Below are 21111 nucleotides of genomic sequence, written 5' to 3' on the forward strand. Positions count from 1 at the left end.
TTTTTCATTAGTTTAAACTGGTAAGTGCATGGAAATGATGTGTGTACTGTCCTCTACGGTCTTTGTCAGTTGCATGTTTTCACAGTGCATTTACTTTTTCACTAAAATTGTTGATTGCACTACAGTACAAATTTTGAAAATACATGAACTGTGTCTTTATGTTGTGTTCATCATGTTAAGAGGTTGTTCTGAGGGGTGGAGGAGGGGTGTACTGTAGTGGTGTGTGTGTGTATATGTGTGTGTGTGTGTGTGTGTGTGTGTGTGTTTGATGGCTTCTGTGTGATGTCTGGAGGCCAAGTTTGGCTCAGATGGAGAATTGCATGGTTTTGTGTGGTGAGTTTGGTTTTGACATGGAAGGTTGAAGTTTTGTGAGAATGAGTGTGCAGTTTTGCACTTGCGTTTAGACTTTTGGGAAATTGAGCAAAATGTGAATAAATTGCAGTCAAGCAAAACTGTAATAATCACAATTAAACATTAAAGGTGCACTATGGAAAATTGAGGGTTAGTTGAAGAGACAAAACATGGAATACACGTATAATTTAAAAGTGAATCTAGCCATGAATGATAACCATGTAAAGTCAGCCATCAAATCTGTGAATAGGCTACTGACCTCTGATAGTGAAAAACATGATTAAAGGAGAAGAGACAGACCAGGACAGAAGAGAAGAGAAGGAAGACAGAGCAGCAGAGAGCAGGATTTGGGGAGGGAGGGGAGGGGATAGGGCGAGAGGACAGAGGTCAGAAAACTGTTGGAATCAAGTGGAGAGACTTGGAAAACATACATCAAAGTCCATGCACTGACTCTGTGACACATCCTCTGCTTTGAAACACAAAACATCTCAAAGGGAAGCGTGATTGTAAAATGTGACTCCGCAGTGGTGGTGGTCCACATGCCAGGGAGACAAAACACTTCCAACAAGCTACAGAGGCAACACCTGCAGACTCAGTCAAGGCCATGCAAAACCCATCTCCTCTCATGCATCTGGGGAATTTCAAAATCATCAGCGGTTTTCTGTCTGAACACAGTGTGTGTGTATTTGTTTAGGGACAATAAAATAGCTTACATCTCGTTCCCTAGACAGTGTGTACCACGATAAGGAAAGTTACCTAGAAACACATACCATCACCAGAGACAGAGCCGCTTGTTATCAAACTGCCTGTAGAGATAACAAGAGTCACAAACTTATCAAAAAATGACAGAAAGCATCTGATTGTCATTCATTTTTTTTCTGTTTTAACCTTTCCCATCATAAACAGCCTTCGTGAATATCCATTTTATTCGTTTTTGTGATGCAAATTTGCATGGCATCAGAGTGAGCAACACTGATGAAGCAAAACAGGCACTTAACAAGTTTGTGTTTGTCTTTGAGAGATTATATTGTGCTGCAAATATTTCCTTGAGTGTACAGTTGACACACCTCAGCACGATTCAACTCAAGTTCTTCAATGGAACAAACTCGCATGCCCACTCAAATAAAAGGTTACTCTGCTCATGAATGTAGATGTACATGTGAGGCAACTATTTGACAACCTCCAAAAAAGTGTTCACTTTACAAGGAAGTCTGCCGGATGCACATTGTAATATCATTCTTATCACAACAACGCCATTAAAAAGAGAGAGGGCTCTGTTACTGTCTGAAAGGTGGACAATTGTGCAAAACCAGTCTGGCCTGGGTAGCTTTTAAAGCCGGTGATGGAACCAACACTCCCACCGCAAACATGTCTTTTTAGTCAAACAGCCTGCAAAGAGCGAAAGGCCTCATTTGTGAATTTGTTCTCATTTGTGAACAAAGTGCCTGAAATCCAATCAAAACAAAGTGTGCATCACAGGAAAAAAATAATAATCTGTGTTGAGCTGACCACATAATATGGGTGGGGGATACTCATATCATTCAACTTTATCAAAGGTGCAGTGGTAAAAATCATGCAGTTGTGATAGCCATTGTGGTTTCCTTGTTGTCATGCACTATAAAATGTGGTTCTTCTGGTCAGAGCACGTGAATGGAGAGGAGTGAGCTGAAACTGTCTCCACAGGCGAGTCTAACAGGTGCACAGTATCAAATTTATCGCCCTGGGTTGGCCACTCTTGGTCTTTTCCCTCTGTGCCACTGACATGTGCTTGTGCTGCACTTGCTAATGTTTCCTGAGGACATGCATCTTTCAATCCAATGGCAAGTCTTTGGATGACATTACTAACTCACCACAATTTTTTTTGCCCTCCTGGCTTTATTTTGATGTGCATTTGTCCAAATGGTCTGACACTTGCATCATAATCCCCTGCTGTATTTTTGATACTTTACTTATTTAAACTTGTTTGAAACTTTACTAGAATGAAGATATTTGTTTCATCCACATGGTAGCATATGGCTGAATGGATTACACCTAATGACCACTGGACACATATATGCTGATTAGCCACACTGTATTTTAATAACTGGCCAAATGCTTAGAAGTGGCTATAATTTGACCAGACACATCTCATGTTTCCTGTTGGGTAATGTTATAACAATAGGTGCAGCCACAACAATATTTCCTGTAACTCAACCTAATCAAATAATATAACATATTAGAGTGCAAATCATGATTATATATCCATTTTTATATGGATGGACATAGCTTGTTTGGTTTACGAACCTGGGAAATGAGCAGGCAATGCTTACCCAAGAGCAAACCACTCAACCAAGTTACCAAATAGAGTCAACACCTAAGCTAAATAATGCTGCCGATGTTGTTATCAAGCCATCTGGTTTTGATTGACCACATAGCAAACAAGGGAAAACTATCATCCTGTGTCAAATAGCTGTTGATGAAATGTGCAGTGTGAGCATTACAGTGTGCTAACTATCTCAATTATAGACAAACAAGTAGACAGCTGGTAACCTTTAAATTTCACTGCAGCAGTAGGCCTACATCCATTCTCTGCATATTTTCTCTGCATACACATGAATAAAACCAAAACATAACAAAATAATGAGAATACACTATAGATGATTAGTCCGGCGGCTATGCGAAAAATTGTGCACTTAACGATACAAGCATGAAATTTGGCACACTGTTAGAGCATTCCCTAAGGATCATTTCTGGCTATAGTGCCATCGCAGATTTGTACCGTGGTAACCGTGGCAACCATTTTTCAAAATGGCTGCCACCTGCTGTGATTTTACCTGTAACACAGGTTCTAGACCACCTAGGATCTTGATCCTGGTGGTTAATCCTACATTTTCAAGGATGAGGAATGCAGTGGTACTATTTACAGCATGCTAGCAACTTCCTAACTACATATTTCTGGCATTCAGTTAAATAAATAATAGTAAAAACCATCAAAATATGTATTTCGGTAGAGTACACTGTACATGTGAAAGTGTGACAACACAAAGTTATGTATGATGACACAATCCACCACAGTAGCAAAGGTCAGTGCACTGAAGTGCTGCCTCGGCACATTTGCATCTTCCACAACATCCCTTTTTGCAACCACAATGGAGAAGGTCGCGACATGCCAGGCTTGCTTCTGGTAGTGTGGTCCAGTGAACTTCCCATCCACCTGTCAGAATCAGAATCAATTTGTTGTCACATGACACATTTTACATTCATTCTGTGTCCTTCCTCTTCCACCCCCAGTCACCTGGGGAGGGGAGTTCAGGGACTGCAACCATGGCCTGTCCCCAGCAGTGACCAGCTTGGACTCCCCCCCCAGTTGGGGGGGAGTCCACCAATCGTTCTACCTTTTTGGGTGAACAGCTGCTTCCGTGATTCCTGGCTGCTAGTGCGATCATTCAGGAATACCACAAATCACTCAAGAGGCTCCATCCAGTCATCTACGGTGTCTGGTGTGGTAGCCAAGGCACAGAAGGCACGAGTCACATCACTGAAATTCTTCCATGTATGCCATGTCGTCTTCTTACCCCTGCCTCCAAATGATGACATAGTGTCAAAACCAGTAAAGGCAAGCATCATGATGAGTGCTGATTACCTGTTTCTCAGTGGCAAGGGATGTAACACAAGTTGCCAGGAAGGAGAACAGCTCAGCTTTGTTCTCATCAATACGTAGATACTCCGGCTAATTCCCAGGAATGGCACTGGATGGCTCAATGTGTCAACAAATTCCCTTCCCTCTTTTGCTGCATGTTTCAGCCTTCAGCGTTTCTAGTGAACCAGACAATACCCCACAAAATTTCCCATCAAGAGAAAAAAACCTCCCTCTAATTGGCTGGCCTCCAGTCCAAGAAAAATCCAAGTCTCAACAAGAATGAATGAATTATTTGCCCATCCATAGCATTATTTATGAGAACAAAGCTGAGCTGTTCTTCCTGGCAACTTGTGTTACATCCCTTGCCACTGAGAAACAGGTAATCAGCACTTATCATGTTGAAGTCGTCTGTACTAAGCCCCGAGATACATCAGGTCTTGCACCATGCATACATGTGGAGGCTGATACACGCATCATACTACACCTGGAAGATGCTGTAAAGGAAGGCTATGACAACCTCTCTATATGCACAGTTGGCACAGATGTGCTGGTACTGGCAGTGATGGCAGCCTAACGCCTCAACATTGCTCAGCTGTGGGTTGCCTTTGGAGCTGGGAAGAGTTTCCGGCATTTAGCAACTCATGAGATGGCGAGGGCATTAGGCCCAGATTGATGTGTAGCCTTGCCAATGTTCCTTGCCTTTACTGGTTTTGACAATGTGTCATCATTTGGAGGCAGGGGCAAGAAGACGACATGGGATACATGGAAAAACTTCAGTGATGTGACTCGTGCCTTCTGTGCCTTGGCTACCACAGGAATGATGACCTGGACAGTGGGAATGGATGCATTTTCATGTGAAGGAACCAGGTCCATCAAACAGCCCACCAAGTCCGAATTGGTACCAGTTCTCAGCTTGCCCATTTGTAACAGTGCTGGTGGACATGGCTGGTTTTCATGCTCAAAGAGTTCATCCAGATTTCCATCACATTCTGTGATGCAATGTGGAGCCTCGAGAACAAGGAACAGTCATTCTTCAGAAATGATATTTTCTTGTTGGGACTTGGATTTTTCTTGGACTGGAGGCCAGCCAATTAGAGGGACGTTTTTTTTTTCTCTTGATGGGAAATGTTGTGGGGTATTGTCTGGTTAACTAGAAACGCTGAAGGCTGAAACATGCAGCAAGAGAGGGAAGGGAATTCGTTGACACGTTGAGCCATCCAGTGCCATTCCTGGGAATTGGCCGGAGTATCTACGTATTGATGAGAACAAAGCTGAGCTGTTGTGTTACTTGTGTTACATCCCTTGCCACTGAGAAACAGGTAATCAGCACTCATCATGCTACTTGCCTTTACTGGTTTTGACACTGTGTCATCATTTGGAGGCAGAGGTAAGAAGACGACATGGCATACATGGAAGAACTTCAGTGATGTGACTCGTGCCTTCTGTGCCTTGGCTACCACACCAGACACCGTAGATGACTGGATGGAGCCTCTTGAGTGATTTGTGGTATTCCTGAATGACCGCACTAGCAGCCAGGAATTACGGAAGCAGCTGTTCACCCAAAAAGGTAGAACGATTGGTGGACTCCCCCCCAACACAAGCAGCACAACATACAAAGAGGGCAGCCTACCAAGCTGGTCACTGCTGGGGACAGGCCATGGTTGCAGTCCCTGAACTCCCCTCCCCAGGTGACTGGGGGTGGAAGAGGAAGGGCACAGAATGAATGAATGGATGAATGAATGAAAATCATCACAGAAGCAGAAATGCATTCAGTGATAACCCACCAGTGTGTTAATATTGCTGATGCTGATTGTGCACTGATGTAATTCTAAAAAGTCATTTGTCATTGCAGAATGAAGATCTTATGTGGTTTTGAATTGTCACTTGCTTTTTGTACCGGTTATTGAATTATCACAAAAATACCTAACAAAAAGATTTCACATTGTTTCTTTATACTTAATTCATTTGTTTAATTATTTATTCAAACAGTGAGCAAGATAGAGGGGTTGGTCCCATTGGCTCAAATATAAAGATTTAATCTCCAAAGTGAACAGTACAGTGAACCCTTATTATAAAAAAAAAAAAAAAAAAAAAAAAAAAAATTGATTGTTTCTAAAAAGTCATCAGTAAAATAGATGAGGCTTGGGCTGCTGTTGCCTCAGTGGGTGGAGCATATTGCAGGTACAGCCTTTCTTCGTGGGGTGTTTCTCCTGCTGTAGTACAGGGAGGGCTGCCAGCATCTCCGGTCTGAAGAGCCAGGCTGTGACGTGGGATCATCAATCACTTATCCGCATTCTGTCTGAACAAAACTAATGCACTTTAATGCGGCTGCTCCCTGCTATGGCATCATTTTTCCAGAAGCGGATGAAAGGCTATAAATTAGGAAGGATATGTTTAATGACAAAAAGCCTATTTCTATTCCAAACAACTACAGTGTAATTAATGGAACATATTTGACAATACACCATACAAAAAAAAAAAAAAAAAAAAAAAGTAAGCATTGTAATTTCGGTCTGATTTTATTATTATTTAAACCCCCAACTAGCTTCAAAGACTGCCAATCAGTCAGTGCAGTTTAATCATTTACTGTGGTTAACAGTATATCATTTAATCTTGACAGATACCACTACAAATGGCGACTAATACATCTGAAAAAACATACATGACATTCATTCCCTCCATACGTTTCCTTGACTCTTGTCAAGGAAACATGGCAGTGTTGTTTCCCCTTGGCTGAGCAGCAAGACTTCTTGAATGAAGTAGTATTCTCCTTTAAAGTTATGGGCAGGCAGCAGGGAGCAGTGTTGGGTTTCGGCCCCGCCCCCTCTTTTCCACCACACCACACTGCAGTGCAGTCACAGTCCATCTTGGGCTGCATATCTGCCTTGAGTGGCCATCAAGCTCTCCTGGCCGACTATGAACTCAACCACTATCCATGAAGGACCACAGTGCCATCTGCCATTGGGGAAGTCCGACAGTTTGTACAGATGGATCTGGTCCTTGACCTCTGAGAAAATAACTCATACAGTCTGACCTTGATTTGTCAGTGACAGACTCTAACTTTCATGTCTGACCAGTACTTTGATTTAGCGAGGAGATGGCCAAGCTATACAGGCTATATGTGGGAATAGTAACAGGTAAGTTGTACATTTGTTTTACAAGATTCTGTCTTCATCTTGTCCACTCATCATTTGTAAACAGAGGGTTTATATGTTTTTGCTATTATGGCAAAGTTTATACATTCAGGATATATCAGAATCAAGTCTATATAAGATGTTCTTTTCAAATTAATATATTTATGTTCTTGGTGTGGTCATTCGCCTCTCGTAGGACATCGATCATACTCGTGTAAAAATGTATGCATCTATTTTAAAGTTTATTTTCATTGTTGGCACACTTTTTTTTTTCTTCTTTAGTTTTAAGGCATTGCTCTCCCTAGTGTGCTATTTGTAGACCTCAGTGCTAAATGTTAATGATTGAATGAAGTGTCCAACACACCAGCAGTATATGGTCAAAAAACATGCATCTCTAGTAACATGAAACATGTAGAAACAGACAGAACGTTAACATAAGCCATATGTATTTCACAGTTTGTGATAAACTCTTATGCAATCAAACTGCTATATGACTGACCAGAGCAATTAGCAGGACTGTGTGTTGGTTAGTGTAAGTGTGTGTGTGTGTGTGTGTGTGTGTGGCTGAGCAATAGGAAATAACAACTGTCCTCTTTCTACCTTATAAGGCCAGTAACATGACTCAGCAGGTATTCTCCTATAACTTGAAATGTAATCATTATAATCATTACTTATATATTACAAGTGTGTTTGTCTGTGTGTGTCTATGTGTGTACGTGTGTAACCAGCTTTGTTTGTGTTTCTGGCTACAGCTCTGGCCTTATGCAAATACTCCCTGGCAGAATGGAATGCCACCGAGGAGTCTGCCAATCGAACTGTGTCCTGTCATCACTATGGCAACAGAAACAATTGCACAGGTAGATATGCACGGGGAGGAGTTGAGTTTCCTTTACAGTGTCATAAAGGGTTGCTTTGAAGTTTGAATGTGGACGTTTACAAACATGCAAACACACATAAAAGAGGAAGACAGAAAAAAATTGAAAAAAAAGTGAGATATGGAGACACAGGCAATGACAGAGGAGACACCAGTCCATTGTAGAGGCCACTGAGGTGTCATATTCCAGGCTGTCCAGAAAAACGTGCAGTAATTAAAGTGCCCATACCAGCCAGGGGCCCAGCCTGGTCGGTAGTAGGTTCTGTGTTATGGAGAAATGCAACACCAACTCTTCATGTGGACAGCCAGGGCAGAGAAACTTTGCTGTTACATGCTGAGGGCTGTTTGATCATGGACTCAGGATTTGTTGTTTCTAATCCATCTGTTGTTTTAAATGACTGCCGTCTTAGTTTCACTAGCTTACCAGTTTTACAGCCAGGAGTGAAATGGAAAAAGTTAATTGCTACAATAAATGTAGTGAGCACAATTCAGCTTACTGAAATTCCTTCACTTTTTTTTTTCTTTTTTTTTTTTTTGGTAACCAGATATGTTTCTTTTCAACACTTCAGCCATTGCAAAAGGGTTGTTCTCATGTTTCAGCCTCGCAGTTCACATTCTCTCACTGATCTGAGCTAAATAGGACTATTCTTTTGCAAGCTCATATTCAAAGACAGACAATCTCCCGGGGATAGGAGAGAGGAGACGGCAGGAACCCTGAGGTCTAAGAGCCAGAGGGGATGAAAGGCTGAAAGGTGCATGATCAGGAAGTCAGAAAATGGTCAGCAAGCAGTTGTGCATGTGTGTGTGTGTGTGTGTGTGTGTGTGTGTGTGTGTGTGTGTGTGTGTGTTTGTGAGAGAGAGAGAGAGAGAGAGAGAGAGAGAGAGAGAGAGAGAGAGAGAGAGGCAATAATTAATGCATCATGTCTCAAAATTTTAATTGACACATGTATTTAATTAAATCTGGGTGACATCAGACTTTTCCTGGCACTGATTCACTCAGCTCCCTCTCTTGATTACATTACTAAATGTCTATTTAAGCCCATATGTGAGGCAACACCAGAGTGTGAGGCTGTTGGTCAAAGAAGCAAGCTCTGCAGGTTGCAAGGAGAATCAGGACACATACATAAGACACTGTTAAAGTTAATACATCATATGTAGCTTCAGTGATGCAGGATTGTTACCTATGAACACTACTATTCTGAAACAAACTTTAAATGTCGTCATTTCATAGCTATAGCAGACTCTAAAGACACAGGACAGTGGAGTGGCCACTTCTCAAAATGTCCCAAAGAGCTGAAGCACTACTGCATCCACGGGTCTTGCCGTTACATTAAGGAACAGAAGCTACCCTCTTGCAGGTAAGAGTCTGCTTCTGCTGAAAAAGGATGGAGGTATGGTGATACGGAAATGTTGATTCATGGCTGGGCAGGAGAGAGCCAAAGTTCGTAGGAGCTTGATGAAATGGAGAGAAGGGAATGGCAAGGAGGTGAAAGAAGAAAGGTGGGAATGGAGTGAAAGGAGGCAGAGGACAGAGCCAGGAGGGAGGAGAGGGTCAGCATTATTTTGTGATGACTCGATACCGAATGAATGCATGTGGGTATGTATCTGTGTGCGTGTGACTGTGTGTGTTTATCTACCAACAGCCAAGGACAACTTCAAGGCTTCAAATTCTTTGCAGCATATCAACATCATGTTTCTAATTTCCAGCAGCTCTGCTCTCTGCGCTCTCTATTGTCCCCTGCTTGGCAGCGTGTCTATGTTCCCACGCTGCTGTGATCCCCAGTTTAATATTCTGTTAATACACATTAACTGTAACCCTTTAATTAACCCTAACCCTACAGGCCAGTTCTTACCAAAGATTAATGACGAAGCAAAAACCTTTCAGAGCATTGCTGGGAAAAGTTGCAGCAGTGTGAGCTGACCCGGCTCAGCTCAACTCTAGCCGGCTGGTGGCGTCACCTGTGACTCATTTTGTCAAATTTCCAGTGGCTGGATTTAGAGCATCGCCTGTTTCAACAGCCAATCAGGTTGTAGCGTAGTCAAGTCAGTTACAACAATGGAACTGACGGGAAAATTTGACAAAAGAGCAGAGATCTCTTGTGTCAGGTTCACAGCATAAATTTGTATAAACCCCCAATTCCCTTGGAGCACCCATGGACAGATCCATATTCTTCACCTTCTCATTTTTTATGTTTTCACTGTTTCATTTATACTAATAATTCAGCTGTAGCAAGTAATCACTATTGTTATCTTCATTCATATTTTAAGATGCTACAAATTATATCAAAAAAAAAAAAAAAAAAAAAGCCAGCAGTTAGAACAGAAGTACAGAGACTGCGTATTATGGAAATGATGCGGTCTCATCGTGTAAATTGGCAGGTTTTATAATGTTGCAGACTGCATACTTTTGCAGGTAGTTGCGAGTTTCAACTCTTATCAGAAATCTTTGGTCTGAACTTGCCTTAACACTAACTGTAACCCTAACCCACCCAGGAACCTGGGAGAGCACATATGTAGAACTAGAGAACCCAGGACTCTTTGTCATGTTCCCATTATGTGTAAATTTGAGGACCATAGGAATGACTCCTACTGCTTACAGTAAATATTTTAGTGCCTACATAGCCACACTATGGAATTATACAATTTATAGTGAGTACTCATATATTTTAAGAAGCACAGGACAGAAATGAGTGCAAGGAATCACATGCAATTTCAGCCTGGACTCACGGCAGTTTGTGGTATAGTCACAAAAATGTAATCTATAGATTCATGTCCACGGGTATAAAGGTATAAAATCTGCATTAGGAGAAAGGTGGGGTGGTGCATGGGTGGATTCACCCAGGTGACACTGATTCAAGTCCAAGGAGAGATCAGTGTTACTTTTCATAGCAATAGTACAGGTTGCCGAAATAGTTTTAGCCACTTCCAGTGAAGTAAAATTTGTAATCATGAACATGAGCTAAATTTGTATCTACATGCACAAAAAAGATACTGTTGCACAAACATAAGACAGTGTTGGAAATTTCATGTACACATTTAATGCTGAACATCATTTAAAAATCATGGATTCCCTAAATACTATAAGGATTTTGTTGGAAAAAGCTTCTTTTTTTTGTCTCAGGTGTGAGCAAGGTTTCATCGGTTCCAGATGTGAATATGTGGACGTGGACGGGCGGATAGGAGAGCAACGACAAATCATCATCGCCTGTGTCATCGCCGGACTCGTTTTCCTCATTCTCCTCATTGTGTTCATCTGCATCTGTTCACAGTGAGCTTTGTGTGAAAGACATACGTAACGTAAAACTGCAAAAGTAGAAATATCACAAAACTGAAATGAATTAAAAGTACATAATGTTAATTTTAAGATGTTTTAGCATCATCTAGTGGTTATCAGCATCCCACAGTGTATACAGACTCAAGAGGTTAAGGCATAAATTGAACAGTATTTCTTTTATTAGTGTTACAGGGAATATTTATGCACTAGAACACAAGTAAACTGAACATATAAGGTTAGAAATGTTCAAGGAGCTACAGAATCTATAAGGTTAAGCAACAGTCATAGGAAACAAGATAAACATATTTTAGGCAACGTACTATATATGTCATGACAAGTGGTAATGCTCTATAACCAGCAACACATACTGCAGGATTAGAGAAAAAGAAAAAACAGTAATGTTAGCAATTTTTGGCTACCAGTATGGCCAAATATTGCTCTGAACAACAAATGTAATAGCCGCACATTAGATACCATGGATGTGATTAATTCACTATCAAAACGTTATTCCAAACTGAATGGACAAGTCTCAGCATTGAAGAATGTGAAATGTGTGTGTGTTAGCCTGCTAACACCAGACTCTGCAGACTGGAGCGGCACCTTGCAGTCGGCATCAGCCTGGCTACATGTGTTTGGTAGGGGGCCGGAGCAGCTTGGCTTTTTTGAGAAAATCTCAGCATATGTTGCAGCAGTGGATTGACTAGTATTGATAAACAATACTTTGTTGTGGTCATTTGCATATTTAAGCAAGTAACTTATGGCATATTATACCTAAAATTGTTGAAAAACTCAAATAATGCCATTGGTATGGTATATTAAAATTATTTGTAATGTCTGTCTTAGAAAATGTCTGTCTATAATGTCTCTCTGTCAGTCGTAGGTACAGACTGTGTAGGCAAAGGGGAAGGCGAAGGGAGGAGCCAAGAAATGGGACAGAAAAGCTCAGCATGATCAACACCAGCACATCACACGCAACCTCAATACCAGACTCAACAGAAACACCGCACTCCAATGACGTATGAGGTGTGTGTGTGTCTGTTTGTACATCTGTAACAGTCTGGGAATTGTTTAGATAGGAAGGAGTGTGCCCTGTGTGTTTGATGGCTGTTGCTTTTTTCCTCACAGTGATGGCGATGTGCTCCACTATGGTTCCTCTGGGCAAGTTTCAGCGCGGCTGAAGAGGAGAGAACATACTCCCGGGCTAAGTTGGTCTCTGGGTGCATCAGAGCTCGTCCAAAACCAAGCTGTAGCATAAGGGATTCTGAGCCATCCTCTTCTGAAAAGGTGGCTCTGTCTGAACCTGAAAAGCAAAGCATCTCAGACAGAGAAAGTACCTCCCTGGATTAATGTTAAACACATGGTGGCTGTTCAGTCTCCCAACCAGTTGCTTGCTGGAAAGAGTGCTTTATTTTCACTTTAGATGAATGATAGGCCTCTCTCGCCTAATGCTCTTCACCCAGTGCTGCTGACTGCGTAGTACTAACAAATGTCATGACGATGGAAAAAAAAAAAAGCTGTGATGCCAGCTGACTGACTCCCTGCAGCCCATGCTAATGGTTGATCAGATTATCAATCACCCTGGGATACACACGAGTTAAAATAGCCTCGAGGGGAGAACCTCAGTGAAAAGTGAGAGGAAGGGCAGCAGAGATTCTAAGACTGTATGCAGATACTTTACTCCAGGTTCTCTTTGCAGAACTCTTACTTGTAAATAATAATAATAATGATAATATAATAATAATGATAATAATAATATCTTACACTATTTTAATATGCTCTATTTATTCTTGTGCCTTATTGTTCCTACTTTATATGCCACCGGTTGTGCAATCAGTTTCATTTCGCATATGCATGATATTGATATTTCACAATATGTAGTACAAATACAACAATTAACAATCATCACTTATTGCTCTGTCCACAGCAGTGTGTCAGTTTAGACTCTCACAGAATATTGTTACTCATCAACATTTGCAATGCAAGAAGAGCCGTGTATATACTAAGGTTGCTGTTCTGCGCTCCTGGGTTGGAGGATGACCAACTCTGAGCAGGACAAGGTGAACTTGTGCTGGAGGCTTTTTGATCTGTATATTTGGAGCCATGCAGCCTCGAAGCTATGGAGACAGAACAGCCGTGCCTGTGTGTGCAGACTCGGCTGAGGTGAAAGTGCTCCACTGTCCTAGATACTTTCCAGACTGCCGGCCTTTCACTAGGTGTAATGTGCATCTGTATGTGTATTAATGCCTCACTCTAAAAGGGGAATGAAGAGAGTTAGGACAACGTCAGTGGAGTCAGCAAAGTTTTGTTCCTGCTGTGTAAATGTCTGCTTTTTCAATAAAATATCTATAAAATATCTAAAAGATTCTTGTGTGTTATATCTTCCATCATTTTTATTCATTCTTTTTTTTTTTTTTTTTATCCTAATCAATATGTTGCGGCAAGCTCTCATTCTCATTCACATACATTCAAATTCATTCAGGCACCTACCATGATTATACTACCTTCCAGCTGATTGTATTTTGATTGCAGTTTTTATTGTTTTATTATGCTGTTATGTTGCTATGGTACCCCATTAAATATGGAGTGTGCAGGGTGAAGTTGCAGGAGCAGACAGAGTCCAGGCTGGGATAAAAAAAAAAAAAAAAATACGATTGTTGTCTGGCATAATGCCTCCTGTTGGCACAAGGGATTTATCTTGTGACTCATTTTGTCCATCATAAAGATTGGTATAATATATACTATTGGTACTTCAATACTACATTACTTACATTGTTTCTTTGTATCACCTAGCAGATAAAAATCAATATGTCTGTGTAATCAGGTGAGAGTTACATGTACTGTAACAACAACATAATAAACATTTATAGATATTAAATGCACTTAGGAGAGAGAGGAATGGGGGAAAGATCCATAGAGATAAATCTGAAGGGAATAGTTTAAAATGATTTCATCATTGCTAGCCACTGGTAAGGGTAAAAAAACATTGCTAACACTGTTGGTCTTATGATTACAATGTAAGATGTATTATTTTTTCCACACCTCAATTATTAGTGTCACTACAAAGAATTATAAGTAGTTCTCCCTATTAATAGAATTTTGGAGTGATCCCTTTGCTTACAAAGAGTGCTAAAATTGTCTGCTTAAGAACCAGGGCATGTATTCTCTGCCATGGTTATAATGAATGTGTTAAGATCTTTGACCTCATTTCAGGTGGCCTGTGTGTGTGTCCGGCTGGCTTCAAAGGAGCCGCTGCGTGACAGCTGTGGAATGCTGGAGTTTCTATATAAGGGGTGTGTCTGCAGTCATTTAAAATGTGGCTGATAAGAGAGACAGATAGCAGTTAAACTGTTATAGTTATTGGATTAGGAATGGTATACAACAGTGAAAGATCTTTCCCAAAGTAAAGAATACTTCTGAAATACCTTGAGCCATGTCTTTAGTACAGACATTTAGTACAGACATTTAGCAGATAGTGGGTCTTGAAGCGCAGGGATGTAATAACTCCATTTGTTCTCCTCTGGTATGTGTGCAAGTTGGTGGACCAGGCAGCTGTTCCAAACAGTTCAGCTGGAAGACACTGGACCCCACTCTATGCCAAAAGAACCAGTGCTGCAGCTGAAAACAGAGGACTGCTCGGGCAATGCTTCATATGTTTGTATTACCCTCTTTAGAAAAAAAAAAAAAATGTGCATAGTTTACATAGTTTCAGCATAGCAGCTTTCAAAATATTGTAAAATATTGTGTATTACAACAAAAAAATCACACAGAGAAGGATTCACAAAACCTCTTCTACCAGTGTAGCACAATTAAACCACAACTGGTGCATATAAACTACCACTACTACTACTACTACTATCACTATGACTACTTCTACTACTACTATGCCCCAAATAACAATAACAATAACAATAACAACAACAACAACAATAACAATAACAATAACAATAACAATAATAATAACAATAACAATAATAACTAGAGGATAGAAAGTTTCTGAAGAAACTTTAATGTGCTTGCCTTGCGCATGTCGGGTTACACGCAACATCACCAGAGCCTGTCTACTGTATTAGAGTTTCTCTGATATCACGCGCCTCAGCTTCAAAACAAACTGCTGCGTGCTGCTCTCTCTCTCTCTCTCTCTCTCTGTCTCTCCTCGCCGCTCTACACACATCCGTGATACTCAAAGACACGCGGTGGTTATGTCATGCACAAGCACATGCACGGTCGGGCACGCGAACGTGGATACGACGTAAATCATGCAGTCCTCCTCCCTCCGCAAAATCGTTTAATGCAAACGGCGGCATTGCGCAATCAATAATCAACCGATAATAATAATCAACCAGATCCGGCAGACCTAACCTGAGGGCTGTACTACGAAGGAGGCTCAATATAGCCAGGCTTTGTGTTCACTATCAGGCTCAACAAAACCTAAAGCTCCAGTCAAAGTTAAGTGGTATCACGACGGCGGTTATCATCAAGGTTTGTTAAGCCCGGCTGTCAGCTTTGTGCTCTGTGCGCATTCACAGAAAAGGGGGCGTTTTGGCATCATATGATTCTACTTCCGTGAAAAATGAACCGTTCACGGGCTGCATAGTTCACGCAAGAGGAGCAGCTTGTCCTCATGGAAAGCTATGAAAATTTCAAAAATAAAATTAATGCTAAGAGCAACACTGTGGCCGCAAATAAGGCGAGAGAGGAGAGCTGGCGATTAATTTCAAAGGAAGCACAAAGGTTGGGGATTCTGTCACTGTTATAGCCATTTTAAATAATTGCTGCAATATTCATTCAGTATTATGAATTTTAGTTTAGAAATAGGTAACTTCAGTAGCCTTATGGGAGTGTTGCCTAGGAATTGGAGGTAAAGCCTGAGGTTAAGTCAGGTGACTGAAGGTGTGTGTGGGTGAGTCTAGCAGTGTGGACGGAGCAGGCGGTGGTTACCATGGTTACATGACAATTTTGACCACTATTTACGCTGCTTAGAGCCACTTGTCAGTAGTTTCAGATAATTGTTCGTTACATTTGAAGTTTAACTTGAATTATGGAGCCATTTCGGTTGATGTTTGTTTGCTCCTTTTTTGTTAAATCTTTCTTTCTAAATCGAAATAAGTGGCGTTTGGAGTGCGTTTGAATCACCACTGGCTGCTCCCGTCCAATCATCATGCCGTGACAGTCACCGTTATAAGGGGTTTCCTTTAAAAAAAAAAAAAAAAAAAGTAGCCTACTATAACAAACGTGAAGTCTGTGCACCACTAATAGTGTACCTGCATTGTGCATATGTGCCACCAAACACCGGACAAAAATTATTTTTCGTGATTTCACCTGGGTGAGATAGCGCCGCTTTTATAGCCGGACGGGGTTAAACTTAGCTCATAACCTGGTCGGGACCAGGTTATGAGTTAAGCATAAGTTACCATGGTGATCTAGCCGGGTTAAAAGAGAGCCACCTTCATGATACAGGAAAGCCTGGCTTTAGACTCAACATACCTCGCTAACCCACTGAACCTGCTTCGTAGTACACCCCTCGGGTGGCCACACACAGCGTGAGGTGCTGGCCAACACCGAGCCGGCACCGCGCACACAGACTGTCATATAGTGTAGCACACTTGCAAAGGACGACGCTTACAAGGGCGTTGTGGTCGAGACGAGTTTACTCTCCATCTGTCAATCGTACATAACAAGACACACACATTGCAGCCTGGTTCATAACCGCACGTGCAGCTCTTCTGATGATTACAGCCGAATGTAAAGAGCACGAACACAACAGGGGATCAACATAAAAACAAAGGCGACCGTCATGTGCACTGTGCTACGACATCAAGTAAAGGGGGCAGACTATATTAGTTACATTTTGCACTCCATAATAATAAACATCACCCACCGTCTGTTGACATTAGCTCCGGGTCGCGGGAGCAAGCTAAGGGTAATTAGCGCTTAGCGAGCGAGCTAGCCATAACAGTTAGCTTACTCACGTCATCAAATAAATAATATATTTCCTTCGTGAGTCTCTTTGATATGTCTCGCTACCCCACTCACATACACTATTTCACACACGCACATTTCCATTAATCTAAACAGTCTGCTTACCTGTCAATCATACATCACAGAAGACGCACACATTGCAGCCTGGTTGATATCGGCATACGTAACTCTTCTGACGATTACAGCCGAATGTAGCCGAGCACGGCGTCTGGACGGACTGTAATTCTTGTCTTAGCGTGCCCTCTTGTGATAAGAACTGGTATCACCACAATAGACAGTTCTCCCTTTATCACAATGCACAAGGTAAGTCCCACAATAACATGTATTTCTTATTATGAATCAAAAATAAAAATAAAAAATAAATGGGGGCTCCGGCTGTCAGTTGGACAAAGACGGAGGAAGTTACCTCTGAAACTGTCAAGGTAAATAAACACCCCTTAAATGAAACAAAACGTCTGTTAGTTAAAAGGAAGACATGATGCATGTATGTGTGTATTTCAATGTGACGTGCATACCGGGGGCAGTCGCGCTGGAGCGCGTTTGGGCTTGATAATGTGAGTGCAGGCCAGCAGGGGACTGGGGAGGGGAGAGAGAGGGCGGGAGACAGCCACGAAAATGTAGTTTTCAAATTGATTCGTAAATAACTTAAAATATGCAATTAACCTTGCTCTTGTGTTGATTTCATGGTAACACCCCCGGTGTTAGGCTCAGTTTTGACCCGTGTTTTAAATCAGCCATAAAATACCAACAAAAAACAATTATTTTTCATCCAATGTGTTTCTTATCTCTTGGTTACCTTGTTACTTCCAAAAAAATCCCAAGAGAATTATATAGATAAATAAAAGGTTGTTATGCTACCTGACTATTACTGAGGGATATTAGAACACATCTAAAAAATGTTCATAATTTTTTTAAATTATTATTTTAATATTATTAACTATAATAACATCTATTTTGTATATATTTACAGGGCTGCCAATAGAGGGAGCTCACGCTCTTTGGATGTAAATGTAGATACAGTCACAAACAGAGTTAAGACTGGAGATCAGTGGAGTGGGTGAAGACTGGAGATAAGTATCACATTCCAGCAGATTTATTTATTTATTCATTTATTTATTTATTTAACTACCGTAAATCAGTCACAGTCACACAAATAGGCTCCATATTTTTTCTTACCTTGATGCAGAATTAGTGTTGAAAGTTGAAAGTTCATAAGCAGCCAAATGTTGCCAAAAGCAGCCCAATTTTGAAGTAGACGCCCAACGTGAGTGTTCCCTGCCCAACGGAATTAAAAATAGCCCAATCTGACAATCCTGGCAGGAGGAGAATTGAACTCCGCTCTCCACCTTGAGAGGCAAAGAGGTTACCGCTACGCTACTGGAGCTCATGGGGGCGGAGCCCGAAATTACATTCTATGAAGCAGACACGAGCAATGACACTGGTGCTGGTGACAACATCGCCGAAAACAACGGGTCAAACTACCGCATTTTTCTCCGCGATAGTAAGTCCGAGCAGAAAATGGATTGCACCACGAGAATCCTAAGGCTTTGAGCTTTTAAACCATGGTCAAATTATTTTCCAACTCCCGAAAATGCCCGATTTACGGCGAGTTGGAAACGTGTGTGTTTCTGCTTTCCTCCCGCGATTCTGCTTTGCCGATATAATGGGACTGAATGGGGGAGAGAGCTGGGACTCCCGCCTCGTTAAGAGTCGAAATGAAAAAAGTTGAAGCTATTTTGCTTTTGTCTTTACATTTTTCAAAGCACAACTATTTTTCCTACAATTTGATCCCAAATTTATGCATGTTGAGTGAAAATTGTGGCCAGCACAGCAAGTTTAAGACAAAGGTTTCAGGCGATTTTTCAGGGCTGCTTCACTCTAAGTGTGACGTCACTCACTCTAGCTCTCTCCATTAGTGTGTATAGCGTCAACTTCGAACCGGAATTGCGTAAAAACGGAATGTCGGATCGGTTTGAAAATTCGCACGTAGCTTCCTCTCCCAAAGACGCAAATTTTTCTAATTTGGTGTGTGGACCTAGATCCAAAGCTCTGCGCTGTGGAGCCTCGGGAAGTTTTGGCCATTCATTTTCTATGGGCGAAATTTTCAGAAAAATTGGAATTTTGGGAATTCCAGATGTTGGATTCCTTATAAAAGTAATAGCACACTTCTCCCAATGGGGCCGCACATTTTCCCAATTCATTGTGTGGGCCTAAAATCAAAGCTGTAGAAGGAGTAGCGCGCCAAAATATTTGCAGAATAATAATAATAAAAAGAACTAGAGGATAGAAAGTTTCTGAAGAAACTTTAATGTGCTTGCCTTGCGCATGTCGGGTTACACGCAACATCACCAGAGCCTGTCTACTGTATTAGAGTTTCTCTGATATCACGTGCCTCAGCTTCAAAACAAACTGCTGCGTGCTGCGCTCTCTCTCTCTCTCTCTCTCTCTCTCTCTCCTCGCCGCTCTACACACATCCGTGATACTCAAAGACACGCGGTGGTTATGTCATGCACAAGCACATGCACGGTCGGGCACGCGAACGTGGATACGACGTAAATCATGCAGTCCTCCTCCCTCCGCAAAATCGTTTAATGCAAACGGCGGCATTGCGCAATCAATAATCAACCGATAATAATAATCAACCAGATCCGGCAGACCAAACCAGAGGGCTGTACTACGAAGGAGGCTCAATATAGCCAGGCTTTGTGTTCACTATCAGGCTCAACAAAACCTAAAGCTCCAGTCAAAGTTAAGTGGTATCACGACGGCGGTTATCATCAAGGTTTGTTAAGCCCGGCTGTCAGCTTTGTGCTCTGTGCGCATTCACAGAAAAGGGGGCGTTTTGGCATCATATGATTCTACTTCCGTGAAAAATGGACCGTTCACGGGCTGCATAGTTCACGCAAGAGGAGCAGCTTGTCCTATGAAAGCTATGAGCTATGAAAATTTCAAAAATAAAATTAATGCTAAGAGCAACACTGTGGCCGCAAATAAGGCGAGAGAGGAGAGCTGGCGATTCATTTCAAAGGAAGCACAAAGGTTGGGGATTCTGTCACTGTTATAGCCATTTGAAATAATTGCTGCAATATTCATTCAGTATTATGAATTTTAGTTTAGAAATATGTAACTTCAGTAGCCTTATGGGAGTGTTGCCTAGGAATTGGAGGTAAAGCCTGAGGTTAAGTCAGGTGACTGAAGGTGTGTGTGTGGTTGAGTCTAGCAGTGTCGGACGGAGCAGGCGGTGGTTACCATAGTTACATGACAATTTTGACCACTATTTACGCTGCTTAGAGCCACTTGTCAGTAGTTTCAGATAATTGTTCGTTACATTTGAAGTTTAACTTGAATTATGGAGCCATTTCGGTTGATGTTTGTTTGCTCCTTTTTTGTTAAATCTTTCTTTCTAAATCGAAATAAGTGGCGTTTGGAGTGCGTTTGAATCACCACTGGCTGCTCCCGTCCAATCATCATGCCGTGACAGTCACCGTTATAAGGGGTTTCCTTTTTTAAAAAAAAGTAGCCTACTATAACAAACGTGAAGTCTGTGCACCACTAATAGTATACCTGCATTGTGCATATGTGCCACCAAACACCGGACAAAAATTACTTTTCGTGATTTCACCTGGGTGAGATAGCGCCGCTTTTATAGCCGGACGGGGTTAAACTTAACTCATAACCTGGTCGGGACCAGGTTATGAGTTAAGCATAAGTTACCATGGTGATCTAGCCGGGTTAAAAGAGAGCCACCTCCGTGATACAGGAAAGCCTGGCTTTAGACTCAACATACCTCGCTAACCCACTGAACCTGCTTCGTAGTACACCCCCCGGGTGGCCACACACAGCGTGAGGTGCTGGCCAACACCGAGCCGGCACCGCGCAC

The 21111-nt window shown here is 41.7% G+C and overlaps 1 protein-coding gene and 1 long non-coding RNA gene across 4 annotated transcripts; one reads left to right on the forward strand and one right to left on the reverse strand.

The window, feature by feature from the left end:
* Positions 1-6847: 6847 nt before the first annotated feature.
* btc (betacellulin, epidermal growth factor family member) lies at positions 6848-13603 on the forward strand. Its single transcript, XM_030066174.1, has 6 exons — positions 6848-7107; positions 7857-7961; positions 9210-9336; positions 11100-11246; positions 12127-12275; positions 12378-13603. Exons 1-5 carry the CDS (start codon positions 7068-7070, stop codon positions 12272-12274), a joined length of 567 nt encoding a protein of 188 aa, XP_029922034.1. The 5' UTR covers positions 6848-7067; the 3' UTR covers position 12275; positions 12378-13603.
* On the reverse strand, positions 11414-17395 carry LOC115369541 (uncharacterized). 3 transcript variants are annotated; one of them, XR_003929170.1, is made up of 3 exons: positions 17337-17395; positions 14675-14867; positions 11414-12552 (listed from the first exon to the last, which is right to left on the reverse strand). It is a non-coding gene; the product is annotated as an uncharacterized LOC115369541 (long non-coding RNA). The 3 variants fall into 3 exon arrangements; XR_003929168.1 differs by having other exon boundaries at positions 14675-14841; positions 17337-17390; XR_003929169.1 differs by having other exon boundaries at positions 14675-14917; positions 17337-17388.
* Between the last annotated feature and the right edge of the window lie 3716 nt (positions 17396-21111).

Source organism: Myripristis murdjan, chromosome 12, assembly GCF_902150065.1.
Source record: "Myripristis murdjan chromosome 12, fMyrMur1.1, whole genome shotgun sequence".
NCBI classification, from domain to species: Eukaryota; Metazoa; Chordata; class Actinopteri; order Holocentriformes; family Holocentridae; genus Myripristis; species Myripristis murdjan.